This window comes from Myiozetetes cayanensis, unplaced genomic scaffold, assembly GCF_022539395.1.
Source record: "Myiozetetes cayanensis isolate MyiCay16 unplaced genomic scaffold, myiCay2020 scf6-25, whole genome shotgun sequence".
Classification (NCBI taxonomy): Eukaryota; Metazoa; Chordata; class Aves; order Passeriformes; family Tyrannidae; genus Myiozetetes; species Myiozetetes cayanensis.
This window is the reverse complement of record NW_026087853.1, coordinates 10,446,484-10,467,741: the sequence shown is the minus strand read 5'-3', so window position 1 is coordinate 10,467,741 and position 21,258 is coordinate 10,446,484. Positions and strand designations below refer to the sequence as shown.

The 21,258-nt window shown below is 45.8% G+C and overlaps 1 protein-coding gene across 1 annotated transcript; it reads left to right on the top strand.

The window, feature by feature from the left end:
- The first annotated feature begins 328 nt into the window (after window positions 1-328).
- LOC126651373 (cholesterol 24-hydroxylase) lies at window positions 329-15,433 on the top strand. Its single transcript, XM_050337277.1, has 15 exons — window positions 329-503; window positions 3,743-3,820; window positions 4,315-4,396; window positions 4,938-5,011; window positions 5,683-5,769; window positions 6,375-6,513; window positions 7,115-7,225; window positions 7,950-8,106; window positions 8,426-8,488; window positions 9,412-9,484; window positions 9,939-10,023; window positions 11,867-11,977; window positions 12,238-12,326; window positions 13,223-13,289; window positions 14,132-15,433. The coding sequence occupies exons 1-15, from the start codon at window positions 376-378 to the stop codon at window positions 14,291-14,293; spliced, it is 1,506 nt and encodes a 501-aa protein (XP_050193234.1). The 5' UTR covers window positions 329-375; the 3' UTR covers window positions 14,294-15,433.
- Window positions 15,434-21,258: the final 5,825 nt, after the last annotated feature.

Here is a 21,258-nt window from a genome sequence, read left to right as displayed (position 1 = left end):
TGTCGTATCGCTACAAGCTTTTGTGAAACGTCCCTCTCAAGTCTTCCTGTAGCCCTTGCTATAAGGTCTCCCCGGAGTCTTCTCTTCTCCGGGCTGAACAGCCAAGACTTTCTCAGACTATGTTCGCAGGAGAGGTGCTCCAGCCCTCTGATCATCTTCGTGGTCTCCTCTGGACCGTATACATACACGTATACACGTATACATGTATATGGGCACACGCCGTGGGTGTATCTGAAGCCGCCCTGGGCTCTCAGCTGGCACCGCCGCCACCGGGCTCTTTAACAGCGCCGTCCCCGCCCGCAGCCGGGAACTCTCTCGGCCCGCCCCGGCCGCCCTTCGCCCGGGCAGGGCGGGCAGCGCTGCCAGCCGGCGGGGATGGAGGCGCTGTGGGCGGCCGGGGGGCTCCTGCTGGCCCTCTGCCTCCTGGCCTTTGTCCTGTACTGCTGCTACGTGAAGTACATCCATGCCAAGTACGACCACATCCCCGGCGCCCCGCGGGAGAGGTAAGGGGCCGGCGTGGGGGCGAGGAGATGGCGGCCCGGGCGGGCGTCTCTCCTGGGCGCTCTCCGCCGCCGGCTCCAGCGCCGGCCGCCGGGCTGCAGCCGTGAGGAAACGTCAGAGCAGGAAATAAACCCTCCAGCCGGTGTCCTTGGGCTGGGCCGGGCTGGGCTGGGCCGGGCCTGGCGGGTGTGGGCGAGGGGTGAGCAGGCTGGGCACAGCGCTCCTGTGTGCCCGCTCCCCGGGAGCGGCTGGCACCGCCCCTGCCTGGCCGGGGCTGCGTGCCCTGCATCTCCCGGGTGGCCACAGCGGCACGAAGGAGCGGTTCAGAGCCGCCCACCCGAGCTGTGCGTTCGCTCAGGATAGGACAGAGGGACCTGACGGCAGCACCAGCCGTGCAGTGCGGGAGGGGCTCCCTGCGCTGGACCAGAACAGCCGGAGCTGCCACACTGCTCCAGCAGGCACAGTGACACTAACTCCACCAGGCACCTTTCGTGCTCTCCCTCATGAGCCAGGTGTTTGGTTTCTGCCATCAATAAATAAAAATGTCGTAAGTGATAAAGGATGGTGAGAAAGGTGCCAGCAAGGCATTGGCAGCAGTGTCACAAGGAGACATGGTTCTTACAGGAGTGTGTGAGCTTCCCGTTCAGCCTCACCTGTGGGTGCACATGCCCTCCTTAACATGCCCCAGGAAGAGACACTGCACCAGCATTGTCTTACACAAACAACCTACAGGGACACTAAGCTTGGCTGCCCAGCTCCAAGCTTCAGCCTACTTGTGTAATCAGGGTAAAATACTGAGATTAGAGAGAGGCTGGACCTTGTCATACCTGAACTTGCTTGTCCATAAGCTCATTTTGAGGTGTGGAGTAACACCATAGAGTAATGGCAGCGTGAGGAACCCTGTGGCCGCTTTTCTACCCCTTCTTCAGGAATTGAGGCTTGTTATTAGTCATCAGCATAGGATCCGTCCCAGAAAGGTTTCTAGCTGTGGTTTGTCTAAGTGGAGGCCTGTATGTCATGTGAGCCCACAGCACTTGACGGCTTTTCAAAAGTACAAATTGCCAGGTACAATCCAAAACTCCCACTTCAGTACCTGTTGCACAAACACTTCCACTCCTAAATGTCCAAGGTAAGAAAAATCAAATACCTCCAGCTCTGAAAAGTAATTTATAAAAAAAAATAATAAAAGGTAAAGCCAGATGCTGTGTGTGTTGATGGTGATGGTCTCCCCAGTACAAGAAAGACACTGACAAGCTGAGGCAAGTCCAGTGCAGGCAGCTGGGCTGGCTTCTGGCAGAGAAGCAGCTGCTGAAGGGCAGAGGGAATCCAGTGGCTGTTTTCAGGGCAATGGCACGAATTGTCTTAAGGCCATTGAGGTGTAAGGCAAAACACCTTCATCATGAGGGTGCTCAAAAGCTGATGCATATGGCTGGGTGAAGCCCTGAGCTCTGATGCTGACTGGCCTGGAGGAAGGGACTGGGCTGGTGGCCTCCAGAGGTCCTTGCCAACCCCGATTACTTTGAAAGGGGAGCAATTCAAATCTAAATACTTCTCATCTGATACTGTATCTGCAAAACTGGAGAAGAGCAGCACCAGAAGCAAAGGCTGGCTTGTGTCCAGCTTGCTGCCTACCAGATGTGCTCCCCAGCCAGTCAGTCCACAGCCTGTATCCTTTCAAGGCTTTTTTCTGACTGAGAAGCATGACTTTCCCTTTGACCTTGGCTCTTTCTCTTTGATAAAAGCTTAAGGAAGCCTTATTTTAGGATGAAGTACAACAGGATCTTATCAAAGCCTTGTCTAAAGTCTTATGGCTGCCTGATGACAAGATTACATTAATGCCCTTGATTTCCTGGGCCCATTTATTTTATCAGAACTAGCACAGCACATCTCTCAAGGAAAATTGTGGAGGACAGACTGGAAAAGTGAGTCCCAGGGGTCATAGGGGCTTTGTTTTGGTTTTTTTTTCTGCATGAATGACTCACCTGTTGAGAGGAGGTTGTCTCTTCAAAAGCTGGCTTGATATTAAGGGTTGAATAACAAGAAATAGGAAAAAGGGACTTCTTTGCAAATATAAGTTTTCAGTTGATAGTTTCAGGTAGTTATATATCCCAAACCAAATCCACACTTAATTTTTTTCATGACATGCAGTAAGTAACTGGAACTTCTTAGTAGTGGATAAATGTTTTAGGCCTGTTGTAACACCAGACTTAACTGGGTGATGGGAGAGGGGATGAAAAATATCTCTGAGGATTTATGTGTCACACAAGAGGAGCCATGACTGGGACCTTGCAGATAGAGCAGTTTCCAGAGCTTTAGCTAACAAAGGAGTTGCATTGTATTTGGGACTTTCACATCTTTTCGGAGCCCAGTTACAATGGAGGACTCAAACAAGTGGAGGATTAAAAGTTTCTGTAGATGTTGGGTATCTTTGTTGAGTCCTTATTATTTTATGTGCCTCCCAGTTCCAACACTAATAAAATAAGAGCCTGTATGTCCCCTCTAGTCTGTTTATACTGAAAAGGATGATGGCATGGCTCTCTGTCTCTCAAATGGAAAACAGATCTTGAGTGCAGCTTGCTTCGTCTAGAGAGGAGCTTGGCCAAATCTTCCTTCAGATTTATGCAAAGCCTGTGGAAATTCACTGCTCTCAGTTGAAGGATGGAGTTGATCTCTAACTTTTTAATTCAGCTATTGTATTTGAAGAATTAACCTTTTGTGTTAATGTCTTCGGTTTCCATATTAACCAGTGATTATCCTTCCAGGTCCTCTTTTTTTTCCCAGTATTTGAAGGTCATGATTCCTAATTTTCCTTGACAGAACTCCACCGGCAGAACTGAAGTTACCCTTAGAGTTGAGCACATATTGAAGAATATTTAATGCAAATGTGTGTTTCATGTACTGAAACATAATAGTTGCAGTCGAGATTCAGTCAGCTAGGCAAAGGGCAAAGCAATTCATGGGGGCTCCCACCCAGACCCAAACATCTCCTATAATATAGCAGCAAAACAGACCTCGTCCTTCATCTCTGCACTGGTGTTCCTGGCTATGTGCATGCACCAGCCTGACGTTAGTCCCCAGCTTACCAATGTGATGAGTGCTGGGCATTGGCATGCCTTGGAGTTATTTTCATCTTTCCTTACAAGTGAAACCTGAGCAACACTCACTGAGCAACAAGGATTGCAATCCGTATAAAAACCTATGTTGGCATCCTCATGACCCTCTTAATCTTCATATTCTGCAGCTTTTTATTTGGACACCTCCCAATCTTATGGAGAATGATGAAGAAACAGGAGTTTGTTCATGATCTCTTCCTGCAGTGGTAAGTTGAGACAATATAACATTGAATGGGGTAGCCCGTAGAACAAGTGGGGAAATCAAGGTGTGGAGACCCTGAATTATGTAACTGGCATCATTAGAAGGTCAGTAGAGGAGCCAGAGAGGGAGCATTATCTTTCGGGTCAAATAGATACTAGAAAAAATTTTTGCACTGCCAGGGTGGTTAGGCACTGGAATAAGTTGCTCAGGAAGGTGGTGGAGTAACTGTCTTTGGACGTGTTCAAGAGGCATCTGGATGTGGCACTTTGGGATGTGGCTTAGGGGTGATTTGTGGTGGTGCTGGCTTGGCTGTTGGACTAGATGGTGTTGAAGGTCTCTTCCAACCTTGATTCCAACTGTGTGATTCTCATGATGCCTTTAGACTGCAGTGGTTCCCACTGCAGTGGGCTCTGGCCCTTTGAGGTTATTGGATCTGAACTGTTACATGTTGGTTGGTTGTACCATAATTCTCTTTTTCTTAATCTTCTCTTCTTACAGGGCAGAGAAATACGGACCTATTGTACGATTTAATGCCTTTCACAGAGTCACAGTAATGGTTGTGAGTCCTGAAGGAGTGAAGGTACTCAAAAAATACAATCACATCAGCAGTGGGGATCAGCCCCTCCCTCCATAAGGAGAGAGCTGGTGCCTGATGTTCAGGGCAGCACAAAGCAACCAGTCTGTGCTTGGCTCTGGCAGGGTTAGGAGGATGAGGTGTTCTGCTCTCTGGGCTGTCCTATTTTGTTTTCTTCCTTGACTGGTTAATTTACTTTGTCACATTTGTTTAAACAGCACATATAGCAAACACCAACCATTTCTGAAAAGTAGGCCCTCTGCAAGAGCTTAATATCTCAAATGAATGAGGCACAAGAGACTGAATTTCTTTCTCTAAATCTTTGCAATTGCCAGAGAGTGAGATTTCAGGTCACTGGGCAAAAAAGTGCTAGAGGCATGCAAAAGAAGCTCATAGCATGGGAACTGGGGAGTCAGGGCACACCGAATGATTCATCTCCTCAGACTATTGCTACAGAAGGAACACAGTAAATGTGTGAGTGAAATTTTATGTTTTGTCTGGGAAACAGACTGCACTCGGTATTTACTGACCTGAGATTCGATTTTAGGAGTTCTTGATGTCACCACAGTACCCAAAGGATCGGCTGGTGTACGATCGTATCTTCGGCCTATTTGGTGAGAGGTAGGCAAAACCCATCTGAAGCCATTGTGATCTGTAAATAAGTGCAAGACTAATAACAACACAGGTGAACACTTATTTTGACTCAGACCTTAGTGTGGGAATTAATGTCTAATTCCAGACATACGTCAGCAGCATGTACCTATTAAATTTTGTGTCAAGTCTTCCCAGTCAGGGAGCAGGATATGTTGGATTTTGTTTTACCTTTATGATATACATTTTTTTCCCTCCTGGGCATGTTCAGTTAGTCTCAGAATGGTCTGCTGAAGACCATCATCAAATTTCTCACTTAAATTTTAGAGCACTGAGCTAGTCCTTGATGGATGGGAGTTTGCAGCTCCTAAATTCAATCACAAAAAAGGGGATTTCTTTGTTAGGCTGAAGCTTTTAAAAATATAGTAATCCAGTTGTTATAGTAATTCTTTGTATAACAGCTGTAATGAACCAGCATCTTATTGGACTCAACAGTCCATACTTATCTAGCAAAACATATCTGTGGTTCACTTGTTGTTCACAGTCATGCAATGATTGCAGTACTCGAAGTATCACAGTGCTCCTTACACTGGGGCAAAATAGAAGAAAGTAGATGTTAAAGACTTGTCTTTGTGACTACATGGGGTTCAGCTGACTCCCTTCCTGAAAACTGTTCCTTCCCTTGTTTTTCTCCATGCTAGGTTTCTGGGGAATGGCTTGGTAACTGTTTGCAACCATGAGCATTGGCACAAGCAGCGGAGGATAATGGATCCAGCTTTCAGCCGAAAGTAAGGCAAATATTTCTGGGATTAGCTAGCTGTTATTTCTACTGTATTTTCATTATTCTCCCTGTCATTATTTGATATTTAGAGGGAAAAAAAAAAAGACATTTAGTGCAAAAATTACATTTTACTTAGGGTCGAGGACACCATTTCCATGCCAAGTATAATTTGACCAGACTTCTCATGGAGTACTGACACTCCTATGAGCTCGTCAATGACAGAAGGGTCCCAAGGTTGTATGTATATCTAAGAGTGTGGTTATGGCTGTCTTATCCTGTTAGAAAAGGTAAGGCAGATGGTTGGTCTGGTTTCCCTGTGTGTGCCTCAATGCACTGCATATAGGGTCCAAAGATGAAGTCTGCATACTTTGGTTCAGTGTGCACAAGCCACAGCCCTTTGCCATGACAGACATTAGTTTTATGGCAGAGCAGAGCAGGGCTGCTGTAAGAAGAATGTAGCTCATTATATCTGTTTGCTTTTTAAAGTATTAAGGCAAGTTGATTATAAATTTAAAAAATTACAATTTTCTATGGAAAATATTGAAAGTTACTTTGCCTGAGCAAAGATATCCTCTCCAGAACCCCCACTACTCACCTTTATTGATTGTTCAGCTACCTGATTGGTCTGATGGAAACTTTTAATGAAAAAGCAGAGGAGCTGATGGAGAAGCTAGAGGAAATGGCAGATGGGAAGAAAGAGTTTAGCATGCTGTCGATGATGTGCCGGGTCACGATGGATATCATTGGAAAGGTACCAGCTGTCACTTTCTTGTTTCCTCTGCAACTGGCAGGAAGGAATGGAAGTAATGTGTATTGGCAGCAGAATGGGATCAGGAGCTGGAGCCAGGGAAAAAGACCTTCACCCACCAGTACCAGAAGAGCTGAAGGACTAATTATGCCGCTTCCATTTGGGCTGAGCCATGGGAAGGGGCAGATAGGAAAAGGGTGTGCACAGCCTAGGTGTGGCCTGCAGGATGGGGACCCTTTGCAAAACCCTTTCATCCTCACACCTCCCAACCCTCCATGCCAAAAGGGGCACACCAGTGCTCATTCATGGGTTATATTATTGCCATTATATGTCAGCATGAAGTCTGCCTTATGCTGGCTTTTCCCTTCTCTGTGCAAAACAGTTTGGGATGAATGGAGAGTAATAGTAAATTATTAATCCCCCCAAATAAGGAGGAAGCATAACGTAGATATTGCCCTCCCCTCACAGTCTCCTGCTGGGCAGGATCTAGCCTGAGGTATTTTTAGGGAAAAAGGTGGTGGTATGAAGTTATCCTGCTCTTTCACCCCAGCCCCAGGGAGACAGGAGGGTGCAGCAAGTTGCCTTTTTCTCTCCTGCTCCTCAGGCAGCCTTTGGCTTGGAATTAAACGCAGTGAGTGATGACCAGACGCCTTTACCACATGCTGTGACCATGGTTTTGGAGGGACTGACCAAGTCACGGATCCCCCTCATACGGGTCTGTACACTCCTCACTTCTGTCCTCTCTTCTCACACCCAGCCGGAGCCTCTGCTCCTGCCTGAGTTAGTGGGAGGGAGCTGTGCATCAAGATAAAATTAATTAATGCTTTAAAACACTTGCAGAATTAACATTAACATTTTATGCTTCCTTTCTGCCTTCTCTTCCCCCTTGCATGCGTCTCCTTTTCATATGGTTTCGTACTTTCAGACCCATTAAAAATTGAGATTTTTGCCCCTTGTCCAAGCAGGATGACAGCCCTCACTCAAAGTGGAAGAAATTTGAACATTCTTGCCATAAAAAAATTATATTTTCAACCCAAATTCATCTACTAAAAAATTATGGATGTAATATGAAATATTTAAGTTAAAAATCATCCTAGTGTCTCATGAAAGTTGTAGTTTAGAGCTCCTGTTTTCATTTTTGGGGTGAGATTTTGTATTGCATTCTGCAGTCTCATTCCATGGAAAGGTGAGGAATTTTGCTCACGGTGCCCAAAACATCAGCTCTAACAAGCCAGGGCATCAGCATGCACAGATTGAAATATTTCTCATTTCAGCCCAAACCCTTCCTCCTGGGAGCAATCACTTTGTTCCATGGAGAGCAGACATTTTTGTGACAAGTGTCATTTAGCAGAAAACAAGGTGCTCCCTTGTAAAATAACACTGAAATTATTTTTTTACCAGCAAAAGGAATAAAATGACTCAAGAAATTCTGTATTCAGTACATGCCAGGGAAACAGAAGTTTGTAAAGGAGGTCAGGGAGAGTGTGAGGCTGCTGCGGCGTGTGGGGAAGGAGTGCATTGACCAGAGGAGAGAAGCTCTCCAGAATGGGAAGGAAGCCACGTTGGATATTCTTACACAGATACTGAAAGGAGATGGTAAGGGACATGTTGCTGTTTGAGTGAATTTCTCTGTGGTGTGTTTTGCCATGAGATTTGAGGAGGATTATTTTGGGGATTTGAACTTTGATCCTCCTTTAAAGGCATTTTCACACTGAAGGTAATAGAGTTGCCTTGAAAATCCCGTTTCATTGTGTTGGATTGAATATTGGTCACAAACCACCACTGAAACACCCACTGAGCATCCCCTCTCGATGCCACCTCACCCAATATGTGCCAAACAGGGCAGAGCATTCTGGCTGGTCCAGCTGGGGAGTGGAGGCATTTTCTAATCCCGTTTGCTTTTCTATCTTCACAGCTCTGGAGGAAACTAGAGATGATGAAAACATTCTGGATAACGTTATCACTTTCTTTGTTGCAGGTTGGTAGCTATTTTTATACTTGGATATGTCATGTGGGAAGCTATACTCATTCTTGGGTCATGATTAACACCCTTGTTAATCATGATTAACAATATCATTAACATCATCACTCCACGTAATGCTGCTGTATCCAGGAGTCTCTTGGTTGGAAGACAGCAGTATTTACACTGGCATAGGACCAGCTGGGTGAGGTCTGAAGAGAACTTTCAGTTTTCTCAAGGGCAAATCATAGGTTATCCTCTTCCAGTCATATCAACGCAGCAAATAATGCCAGGCTTCCCACTCTGGTTCCCAACCTCTGCCCACTGAGCTGAAAGGCTATTCCTTACAGGGTTCTGGTCCTTCCTCCCAGATCCTGCCAAACCCCACTGAAAGCATCTTTAACATGTTCCACATATCTTTATGTCACCTCACCCACATGATTAAATGCCATTCTTGCTCAAAGAACGTTAACCAGTGCTTGGTAGGAGAAGGCACTGTCAAGCCTACCAGAAAAACATGGGCCAATTTAATACGTGAGATAAACATCACATTGCAGGTCAATAGGATTTAGGTTCCTAAGAAGGTGAAGTCAAAATGCTGTTCTTTTGCAAGAGACATTTTATATATATATATATTATGTATCACTGGTCCTTCTGTTAGGGAGCTCATAACCAGTAGGTGCTGCATGCAGCCAGTGCAGCTTTGAGTTGAGCAAGATGGGTCATATCTTTACCATCTCTGTCCTGTACTTGTCATTCTTGAAAGCTCTTTACGTAGACTTTACACCCCTTTTAGCATTTCCTTTAATTTGTAGAATACTTGAAATAAAACATTTGGGGTACAATGCTTAAAGTTTCCTGTTCACAACCACCTAGTAGACCATCTCTGTGTCATGTTATTATTTCATGCTAACCTTTAGACTGATTTTTGGTGTCATTAGGGCATGAAACCACTGCCAATCAGATGTCATTTACAGTAATGGCACTGGGTCAGCATCCTGAAATACTGGAAAGGTATGTGCACTCCAATTTGAAAACTCAGCTTGCTGTTAATTTCAAGGTGGACTTAATTATAAGGATTATTAAAAAGATAGGATCAATTCCCAATAAATTATAGCCTCCCTTCCAAAATAAATAGTTTCATAGTCCCAGTATATTTAAAATGTAAAAAAAAAAAAAATAAATAAAGCATAAGATGGATTATTCCAGTTTCATGTAGGTGATTTTATTTCAAAGCCTTTATACATACTGGTTCTGAATCCCACCTGGTTCAGCTGCCCTGCATGCACATTGCTTCATCCTGATAAGAAGTACAAGTTCAGGAAGCCTGCTTGGGAATTGGTAGGCATTTTGCCTGAGGATGGGTGTCTAAGTCCAACTCAGTGTCTGAAAAGTAAAAAATATGATTTGTCAACTTGCCTAGCAAGATATGGGCATCTGCAGCTAACATTTTTTAATTTATCTGCAGGGTTCAGGCTGAAGTGGATGATGTTCTTGGTGCCAAGAGAGACATTGACTATGAGGATCTTGGCAAACTCACCTACTTATCACAGGTACTGTAGGAGTGAGGTAAGATACCAGTCAGAGCTGTTTGGTAGTACCTCTGGCATGTCATGGAGGAGCCCCACACTTCTAAGATTTTAAAAACAATACAGATATTTTATCCTGATGTTTGTCCCCAAAGGGTCAGCAAGCAGTTACCATAAGACATTTGCAGCAGCCTAGCCTTGTTGGGAAGGGTGCTCCTCAAATTGCATTGCAAAATCCCACACTATTCCTTCAATGCTTTCCTTAGTTATTACCAAACTGGGTAACTCCACTCCTAAAGTGGAGTTGCACAATCCCTACCTGTTTAAGATGAAACCATAGCTGTAATTTTAAGAAGGATTTGCAACTTTGAGCCCAATCTGTATGTGAATCCCACACATTTCCCTAACTCACAGCTCTATTTTTGTTTGATTATTGTTAAAACATTTCCAGCTATGATCTCACCAAGTGCCATAAACTCAGTGGGATTTGAGGACAGCCAAAAATAATGGCTAGTTTTTGTAGTGACAGTTTTTCATTGTTCAGTCTTGAAACCCTCTTCAGTCACTCTGAAGAGGGGGAGAGAGTTTGGTCCTAAAAGGGGTCTTGTGTATAGAAATGCTGGTTGGTAATGAACTGTAAAGCCAGGGTTTGGCTACTTGCCAGCATTTGTGTTGCATATCCTTTTTTACAGGGTGGGGGATATCAGTAGCCCTCAGGAGAGGCTGATTCATAGTCCTGGCAGCTATTCTGCTTAACTTGCTCTGTGATTTTAGTAGTCTGCCATGATCGTTTTTCTCTTAAACTGCCCTGCTAAGGTGAGCAATAGTGTTATCATTTGCCATATCCCATCCCACAAATCACTGTGCTTTGACAGAGGATAGCTTTCATAGGTGTATTTCTCAGAAGGAAAAGGCAACTATGTGATTACAGAAATCAGCAGGTTTCCTTAGGTTTCTCCAAACACCATCACAATTACACCACTCCAATTAGGATGAGGTATCTAAGCCTTTCAGTTTTAGGACACATCACATGAGATCCTCTCAAAGGAGATCATTTATTTAAAAGCTTGGATCTGTACAACCAAAATCAGCCACCCTTGGTCAGAGCCAGTCCATCACTGGAGTATCAGAGAATATGGGACTCCTCTCCTGTCATTTAGGCAATTCTGAATCCTTTTGTCCACATCTCTTTTTCATTAGTCCACTCATGCATGCACACTTTTAATTGCATTTTTGGTGCAACGCTCATGTGCACCGTTAATTAGGTTTCACTTTGATGAAATAAGCCATTCTTACAGCTCACTGCCACCAAAAGAAATGGTCTTGTTCCATTTTTTCTCAACATTCCCTATTCATTTTCCTTTGGCAGGTTGTTTTTTGTCCTTTTGGTGCTCTGACCTGGCTCAGCTCCCCAAGCAGCAGAAACAGGACAAAGGCAGGAGCAGGAGCACAGTGCTGGGAGTGGGAAGGAGGTGGGAGCAACCACCCATCCTCATGGCAGCCAGCACCCAGAACAGCTCATCAGGGCCAGGAGACTTCACTCTTAAATACTCCCTTTGAATTTGCTTCCTAATACTTTTTCACTTACTTGTTGATCTGACTTGAGCTTTTAGATTGGTTCAGTGCATGGGATCTCCTGTGGGGTTTGTGTCTTTTTCTCTGTATTTTACCAGTTGTAAGAAAGAACCGGGCCTGAAGGAGCTGACTTAGCCATACATTTTGCCCAAGGCAGATACGCCAGCATCTGTTTCAAAAGTCAGAATCTCCCACTTAGCCAAAGTGAAAGGCCATAGGGAGGTAATTAATTCTATTTCTGCCTCCTGCACTGTATCAGCTAAGTGACCTTTTGTGCTTCTTGCTGACACAGGTTCTGAAGGAGTCGCTGCGGCTGTACCCGCCCGTGGCAGGGACCGTGCGCAGGCTGGAGAAGGAGCACGTCGTCAACGGCGTCAGAATTCCTGCTGACACGACGCTCGTTGTGAGTCCCATCCACCATCAGCAGCTGTGAGCTGCTGCAGCTCATCCAAATGTAATGGATCTGTGGATCAGAGGGCCAGAATCTTCCCTGGGCATATTTCTACTGGCCTCTCTAAAATCTTGACCAAAACTGGGGTATGAATTGGGACTCTCAGTTGGGACTGGGGAGTGGAAGGCAATTATGGTTTTCTACCTTTGACAACAAAGAAGCATTTTCAGTGTGCTGCTCTTGACTAAAACAGGTAAACTCTTTCTTGACAGTTCAGCACCTATATAATGGGAAGATTGGAAAGGTTTTTCAAGGATCCATATACTTTCAATCCAGACCGATTCAGCAAAGATGCACCTAAGTGAGTTTCTTTTTACTCCCAGCTTGTTAAATATTTAATAAGGATCCATTACAGAAAGATATTCTAAGGGGGGAAAAAAAAGAATAAAACTATTTTTCCATTCCAGTATGAGTAAGTCTAAATCATCCAAATGCAAATAGAGAGCAATGATGTGCACCTTTTGTTAAAAAATTCTTTAGACCACATGATACCTTGCAAAAAAAGACCAATACTATTGTTATTTAATGTTTATGTTGAGATCAAAGCTTTGGGACAAAACCACATTGAATATTTGCATTAGGGCAATGCAGACATTTAATGTGTGACATCCCTGGTCCCAGGATGCTTGAAGTGTCTCCACATTAGAGAGGGGAGAAGGGGCTGAGGGACAGAAGATGCTGTTCAGCCACGTGGGAGGCAGCCTAAGGCTAGTCAGTGGTCAGGAGTGCAGTAGGAGGTATCAGTGACTAAACAGTTAGATACAGAGATCAGCAGCTACTTCATGAGTCAGGAGTTTTGCTTTAGCCTAGAGTTAGTCTAGTCTCCTGAACCAAACACCCCCTCACTCCCATGGCTCAGAGCTGCCCAAAGGAGCAATAATTGCGTGGATCATTACATCCTTGTGACAGGCTGGAAGAGCATTTGGAGTGTGCTTGACATGCAGCTTTGAAATAAGGTTGGCATACATCAAAACAGCTCTGTGAGTTGAATCATATAGTAAGCAGAGATCTCACAGAAACATGCTGCGGAGCTGTATTGCTGCTCTGAAGCAAAAAGAGGTAATTTGGAGACTGTTTTAACAAGTCAGATAGGTGAGGTGATATTTAGACCATTTCCTTGCTGTTGTGATGAAATATTTGCTTGTTTCCTTCCAATCAAGTTGACAGAGTGACAATTTTGACCATTTTTCTTTGCAGGCCATATTACTGCTATTTTCCATTCTCTCTGGGATCCCGATCCTGCATCGGGCAGGTATTTTCACAGGTAAGCAGAGGCCTGGAATGACACTTCCATATCAAACACTGAGCCAGCTCAGGGTGTGCTGACCATGGCTGGTGGTGGGGGACCAAAGGCTGCACTGATGGTGCAGTGACCCCCTTCTCTCTAGAGGAAAGGTCGCCCCCATGCCCATGATGGACGTCTCTCAAATGCTGTCACATCCGTGTGCCAAACTGGTCCCACATCACCAGTGTGCACATGCAGGTGTCTGCAGGGGAGGAGCAGCAAACAGGCTGCACTCCCTCTAAACTGTCCTGGGTCAGCCTGCTTGAATCCAAACCCCTTGATGGGGTCAACATCCCCTTGGCCAGCCAAGGTCAAACACACAGGGGATGTGCAGGGGGTCTTGGGGACCATCCCATGGCTACCACTGGCAGAATCAAGGCAGGGAAAACGTCAACTGGCAGAAGGACACAAGGCAGAACTGGCACAGAGAAGGTGAGGAGGGGGCTATGTGGATGGAAGGAACAATTTAATGATGTATATGAGCATAGCAGAGAGCATTTCAAGACAGCAGGAAGCCAGCTCTTTGGGTCTGTTCTGTGAGCTGATCTAAGCACCAGTGCTCAGAGTCTTCAGTGCTTTAGTTTTGCAGTCTGATTTCCCAAATAGAGTTAATGCATAAACACAAGGACCAGTCCTAGTGCCTGTCAGTTGTCTTCAAATCCATGAAGTCCCAGGTTTCCTGCCCAAACTCAGCTGGCTGCATTTAACTTTTAAATCTCTGTATTGACAAAGCAGTGCAACATAATATGCTGACTTTAAGCAGCTGCAGTCCAAGCTCTATTTGCTGTCACTGACAATGAATTTGCTTTTGTTCTTAACAGATGGAGGCAAAAGTGGTGATGGCAAAACTGCTGCAGAGGTTTGAATTCCAGCTGGTGCCAGGGCAGAGTTTTAAACTTCTGGAGTCTGGAACCTTTAAGCCACTAGATGGAGTAATGTGTAAATTAAAGCCAAGAAGCTCTGCAAGAAGCTGCCAGGCGTGACTACTCAAGGAGGGGAGCATGATATGCTACTGTTAGTGTTTCTTCTGATTTTGAAGATCTTGAACCTAATCAAAGTTTTGATTTTGCAGGTCCCTTTAGAGGATTACTAGACTGAAATTATTCCTAGCCTTTCTCATAATTTACTGAAGACCTTGGAGAGTTACTCTAGTGAATAATTTCGATCTGGAAGTGTGTCTGGAATTGCCAAGGTTATAATTTTGCTGGGGGCTATTTGATTCTGACCAGACTTGGAAAAGAACATCCTTTCATTGCAGTATCCCTGGAAGTCCACACAAATCTACACTGAAATCCCAGCTCATAGTTTTCACTAAGTTTACTTTCAACACAACATAGTCTAAAGTAAGCTCTTGTTTGGGAAGTTTCCTACGTACACAATGAAATCAGAAAAGAGTGAAGCACAAATTTGGGTTGAACTTAGGAAGAGATGTTTAGAGATAGTCTTTTGTCAAAGCAATTTTTCCATCCCTGCCCTAAACAAGAAGAACAATTGATAGAAACAATCTGAACAAAAATATCAGTCTGATGCCACCACTGCCCCCTCTTGCTCCTGCCTCATTTTTATTCAGTCTCTTCCACTTCTGATAATATGCAAAGTGTAGATTGCCAGTCTGCACTGTAGAAAGGGGCTCTCCTGCTTCTTCCTACCCCTCCACATAGCCTGTGTTCATTCTTTTGAGACACTGTTCTTTGGTCGGAGGAGTTTTGCTGCTTTTATTTTAAACTGGATCGTTTTCCCCATCTGCTTTAGCACAAAGCTACAGTAACACTTGGACCAGATGGTCTACTAGGTACGGCCAGGTTGGAAATAAGTGCCTGAGCTAAATGCTGCTTAAAGTGGTGTTGCCACTGAAGAAATGTGTCTGCAGTTTGAACCAGAGACAGGAGAAGGTCCTGCACCCCCTTCTTCCGGAGATGTGCCCGAATTGCTCGCTGCATGTTAGGCTTGCAGCTGGGCTCTGCTAGGGAAAAAAACTACCATGTGAAAACGCTGCCTTCAGAAAATATGTAGTTACCTAATAGGAGTTTAGGCCTTCTCTATTATGAAATACAGAGAATTAAAGACATTTGATGCAGACACTGTTGTTTCTTACCTTTCTGAATTAAAAGAGCAAAAATACAGTCTGTATACTGTCAAGTTCCCATGGTGGTTTCTATACCATAAGAGTAACATCCCAGAACTTTCCCTGGCTGATTCTGTTGTGCACAGTCTCATTCGGTGCAGCAATGGAATAGCAGACCCAGAAGGTTGATGTTGCTTTTGATAATACAATCAACATCATACAGTGTACAAATATGACTTACACCCAGGAGTACCAATACCTGTATTGCAAGGGAAGGTTTAGTCCACCTGTCAGTAGACCAGCTTTTCAAGACCTTGAGATCTGCTTTATATCCATGTAGACATTAATATAATCTCATTGGGAAAACTAAGGACTCTCCAGCTGAATGTGTGTTCCCAGGAGCTGATGCAATAGGAACCAGGATGCTCCATGCCAGTCAGGCTGGATGTGCTGGTGGCATAACAAAAGGCTGAATCCTGAGAAGATGTCAAAGGGAGAGAAGTAGCTCGGTGTTGTGGGGAGTGATGGGGGAAGCTGTGACAGGGAGTGGCCTTTGCTGCGAACAGCACACAGCTTGGCAGATGCTGGCAAATTGTGCTGTGGGAATGCAGGATGCCACCACACCAGGGCTCTGTTCTGCTGCTAACGAGTGAGGTGAGACGCATTAGTTACACAAAGATGCATTGCCTTCCACTACCTCTGCAATGGGGTGAGGCACCTCCAAGAAGGGCTCAAGGGAGTGTTAGCATGTTAAAACCCTGCAGTGAGTTCCGTCAGCCCTCATCTGTCCAAGACCGGAGTTTCCTGACTGCTTTGTGTTTACCCTCCTCAGAGGATACTCTTCTTGCAAGACCAAACTTCCACCCAGCTCTCCAGGGACCGCTGGCACAGGCCTTTCTCATTTTTCTATGCCCAAGAGCCCTTGCCAGACTGTCGCCTGTCAGGCTGATCACCTCCCAGCAGATGGCAAACGCTCATTGCCGATGCACCCAAGAGCAGCAGCGCTCCTCAGCCTTGACAGCTCCTTCTTTTAAGAGGCAGACTGTCCTGGCTCTTCCAAGACATCTTCCCACAGGAGGAGATGGTGGCCTGTGATGTGCAAATGCCCTGCATTGTTCTCATGGTTTCATCCTTAACCTCTAGCCAGGAGGTAATCCCTTGTCTGACTAAAAGAAAAAAGGAGCAAGTTCAGGAAAGCAGCTTCCTGGTGCCCTGTATGCCAACTGGGTGCCAGCACAGGCTTTGCCAAACCCTCTTGAGAAACCTCAGACCAGAAGTGCCTCAGGAGGCACAGCTGTGCATGCCATGGGCTATAAAAACACCTGGGAGCTGCAGCTTTCTTGGACACCACAGAAAAGGACAGTTTTTTCCTTATTCTGGGGAAGAGAGATACATTATTTCAGTTCTAGGGCAATCATTATTGCACCAAGCCCTCGGCTGGGTTCCTGGCTGGTAAGGCAAAAAAGTAGAGCAAAGTCTGTCTACCCAGTTCACTTAACAGCTGGTTGTAGGGAAGTATCATACCTGTAGCTAATTTTCTTCTTATCCTTTCCCTGCTCTTGGGCAATACAAAGAAAAACCTGGATATGGCTGGTGGGGTGATTTTTCCCTGGGTGCCTGGGTGATTTTTCCCAGGGTCCTGCACAGGCCAGTGTTGTGTGCCTAGAGGCTGGATGCAAGAAGGTTTCTCAGTTGACATGGAACTGCAAAGCCAGCCTGCTCAGGATGGCTCCTGCCCCTGCACCCTGCAGGTAAGTGCCTGCCCTCCAGCAGCTCCTCTGGCTTTCACCCTGCCCCAGATGTGCACACTGGCAGCTGGACAGAGACTGTCAGGAGACAGCCAGAAGCTCAGCTGGCAGGAGTCAGGGTAACAGCTGCCCTCAAAGGTGAGGGCACTGGTGGTGACATGTATTTCCAAGAGTCTTTATTAGAGAGAGGTGTCTAAGTCTTCCTCTTGTTCTGACGTGGCTGCTGCAGATTTCTTTGATCCCTCTCCCAGACCTATAAACTCTTTGCCTCCTTCTTCTGGACTGATGCCCAGGACTTTCATGTATGTGCTCAGAGTGAAAACTTTCCCCCCAGGATTTCTTCCCAGGTTTTTTATACTAACCCAAGAGCTTGATCTTATCCCTTCTAGATCAGTGTCATAGACAAGAAACACTGGTGCCTAGACCTCTTAGGACAGGAGGGAACCAGCTAGGAAAATTGTACCCAGAAGTGTCTGCCTTTCAGAAGGCAAATGCCTTTGGTGCTGGCATGGGAGAATGTGAAGCTTTCTCACCCCAACTAGTCTGGGGCACAGGAGACTCCCAATTTTTCCTCTACACTTCATGTACAGACTCATACCTTTCCAGAGAGCCCAGCTAGCATTAGTGCCAGGACAGAAGCGGGAAAAATCTCATTCCAGCCCTTGCAAGAAGCCAGGAGAAGCTCAGAAGCATGGGATTCAATGACATCCATCAAAATTATAGCCCAGCCTGGTATTTTCTGAACAGTGGACAGCTTCGTCTACAGCCTCCAGAGGAATGAATGTAGATAAGAAAGTGTAAGATACTGCTGGGCCTAGTGCAAGCACACAGGTTAACCATACATGCATTTGCACTCAGTGGTGTTGTACTACAAGAGCTGCAGCAGGATGGGGTGGGATGTACTCTGTCAGGCAGGGCTCTTAGGCCTCCTTTCAATTTTCCCACAGATTGCAACATCATTTGTTCTGCTGGACCTCAGGACAAAAGAAGCACTTGAAGAATGACATTTCCTCAGTGAGGCAGTGGGTATGCTCCTTCAGAAGCAAGGGACAAGGGAGGCACCAGTGAGGTGGGGAACCCACAAGGAGACACTACAATCCTGTCGGCATCTCAGTTGAGTCATTTTAAGGTTTCTCCACGCTGCCCATGCCACTGCTTTGGTCTGCTCTGCAGGGCACAGGATGACATTATTTGTAATTAATCTCTGCTTGTCTGCCCTGTGGTAAGGTTTGGAGGCTGCCCTCAGGTGTCACTGAAGCTGAAGAGTGGGAGGCCCTTTACTCAGTTTTACTCCTCGTGAGCTCAGTTTCTTGCTGTAGACTCACAGTCTCTCAGCTGCAGGTACTGCAAGTCAGGGAGGCTCAGGAAATAGAAAACAAAATGACAAAAAGAGGTCAAAGCTAGCGAGCTCAGAAAACTTTCTACAATGCCTTCCCTTCTCACATATGATCTCTGTGTGAAATGGTTGGTGGCAAGCCCTGCCCTTCTCACCATGCCCACGTGTGCCCATGCATGAGTCCATGAGAGGTAGCAACTATTTTTCGTCTGTCTCTGAATTGTCAGCAATTGGGATTTAAAGAAATGGGAACTACTGACTCAGGTATTTGCCCTTCAAGCCCTGAAGTATCTCCTGGCCTTGTCCTGCTCTGCTGTCCCAGCAGGCTCTGGGTCAAAGCTATCTGCCTTCTGCTGCATTGAGCAGCTGGACACCTCCCTGCAGGAGTGTTCTTTCTCTACATTCAGCACTTCTTTGCTCCCTCACAGGGCCTTCAACATGCACAAGCTCTGCTCTGAACTTCTCCAATGGTTTGTACCCACAGAACAAATCATCTTCTGATCTTCCTTCTGGTTCAGCCAGCAAAGGCCCCCAGAGCTCCTGCGAGTCAGACAGTGCTCAGGAGTACGACTTCCACCTCTTCTCAAGGACCGGAACTGTTTCGCCCTCTCTCTTCAAAATACTTAGATGACATCTCTATTAACAAAGGAAATATGCTACAGACCTTTGCCTGGCACTGAGGTGGACTGGCACAGAACAGTTGTCTACCAAGCTCTTTTATACTTCAAAATATGGAGGCCATGTGCAATCTGTGTATCAGGAATGGTGTCTGCCACATCTTGACTCCCAGATCAGGAACTATCAGTGGCCAGGGACTACTCTAACAGCCTGGCTACAGAGAAAATCAAGTGCCAGTGACTTAGGAATATACCTGGCACTTGCACCCATCCAGTCAGTATTAGTCTGAAGATTGTCCATCTTTACAGCCAGTCTGTACTCCTAGGCTAAGCCTGTTAGTAGGCCATTTAGTTACCAGCACTGACCTTCTGCAAATCATCCTTCTCCTTTAGCTCCAAGCCCTCTTTCTCTCAGCAAAACTCTTTTCCAGACGTCTCTTTCACTCTGAAACATTGTCACACTGAAGTGTGCATGTTCCAGGTGTCCTTCTCATTGGTACATCTATAGGTTTTGCTTCCTATCTATAGTGCCCTGACACTGAGGTCCAGCTGAGGGTTTTGGACTCTACCTCATGCAGTGTCCTCAGTGGGTATCTGCAGAAGAATTTGTTTCTCCTGTACAGACCCATTGTAAAAATATTGAAGAATTTCTTCCTTCCTTTTCAAGTGGACTTAATTAGGCCTTGCTCTTGCCCCTTTACTCAGAAGATCACAGGACTGTAAGCTAAAAGCAGACACTGGAGCATCTCCAGTACCTGAGGCACCAGCAGATTCCAGTAAGACATTATGCTGGGTCCACCCTGAGGATTCTAGCAGGGGGTACTGGTACCAAGCATCAGAGAAGATTCCAGTTCTGTGGGATTTTTCACCTTTTCTGTAAGGGTTGTCTCACCCTCACCTTCCGTCTCTTTCCCCATTACCTCCTCTCCCCTCTTTTGTTTGCACAAGCCCTCCAAGGAACTGAAGGACACTCAAATGACCACATACACTTCTGCTACATCCTTGCTGCAGCACTTTGCTGTGTTTCCTATTTCAGGTGTCAGCTCTGTCAGGCAAGGCCACATCTTATGCCATAGTCTGCAAAAAGCCTTGTGCAGCAGAGCCATGATCTTGGCAAGAATCCTTAAGTGCTACTATAAAGCAAATAAATAATCAATCATTGTTACTTTTATGTATCTGGGAGTCCTCTCTAATAGGCCTTGATACTATTACAGTGCTGACGACAGGCTGAAATTAGATAATAGTACACTCAACTGGCATCCATTGCCTTGGAAACACAGCTAAACATGCATTTAATACCTTTCCAGTGACAATGAATATTAATTAATATGACACAAATGTATACTTGATTCGAAAATAAGGACACTAATTAAAGAGCTATTAGGGTTAAAAAGCAGCAAAGGAAATTCAACTACTGAATGTGCTGTTCTGGGTTTGGCTTCTAACCTGTCTGTGCCTGGATAAGCACAGGTGGCCTGAGATTTTCCAGTCAGGAGAAAGGCACTGCTGTGCATGGAGGGAGGCATGGAGGAGCAGATGTGCCCAAGGGCATCAGCAGCACTGCCGGACTGAGAGGCCCCATTGCTTGATCACAGCCAGGACAAACCCTGTGTAATCTCACCCACTGTGTCCCAGTGGGTACCCCACCAGTGTTCTGCTGGTGCAGGCAGAACCTGCAGGCTCTCAGCAGAGCCGTGTCCCTCAGGAACAGGGCAGCAGCTGGGAAACAGCAGCCACCCCAGCTAGCAAAGGAAAAGTGAGACGGGCATCCTCCAACCTCCAACGCCCAACTGTGCTGTGCATCACCTCTCCCTTTCTGGGGAGAGTCTCTCAGGCCAGTTATGCCACCAAAAACACTAGGGCAGAAAACGAAGCAAACCAGTTAGAGGTGCAGACCTTTATTTTAATTTCTAGCCCAGTAGTGTAAAGGTAAATAAAAAAGTGAATCAACGCATTGGGCTGGTGTTTCAGGCTGCTCAGTGAGGAGAGTTAACTGCATATTGCCTAAATTAAAAGCAGACAAACTGTATCTGCCTTCGCCCTAAGCTAACCTGACTGACTTTCTGCACAGCAGCGCCCAGTGCAGACACGTGTCTAAAATCAGTGACAGAGCCGCGGCACGAACCTGTCCTGCTTCTCGCAGCCACCTCGGCAATGCTTTCTCTCCTGCACGGGTACACGT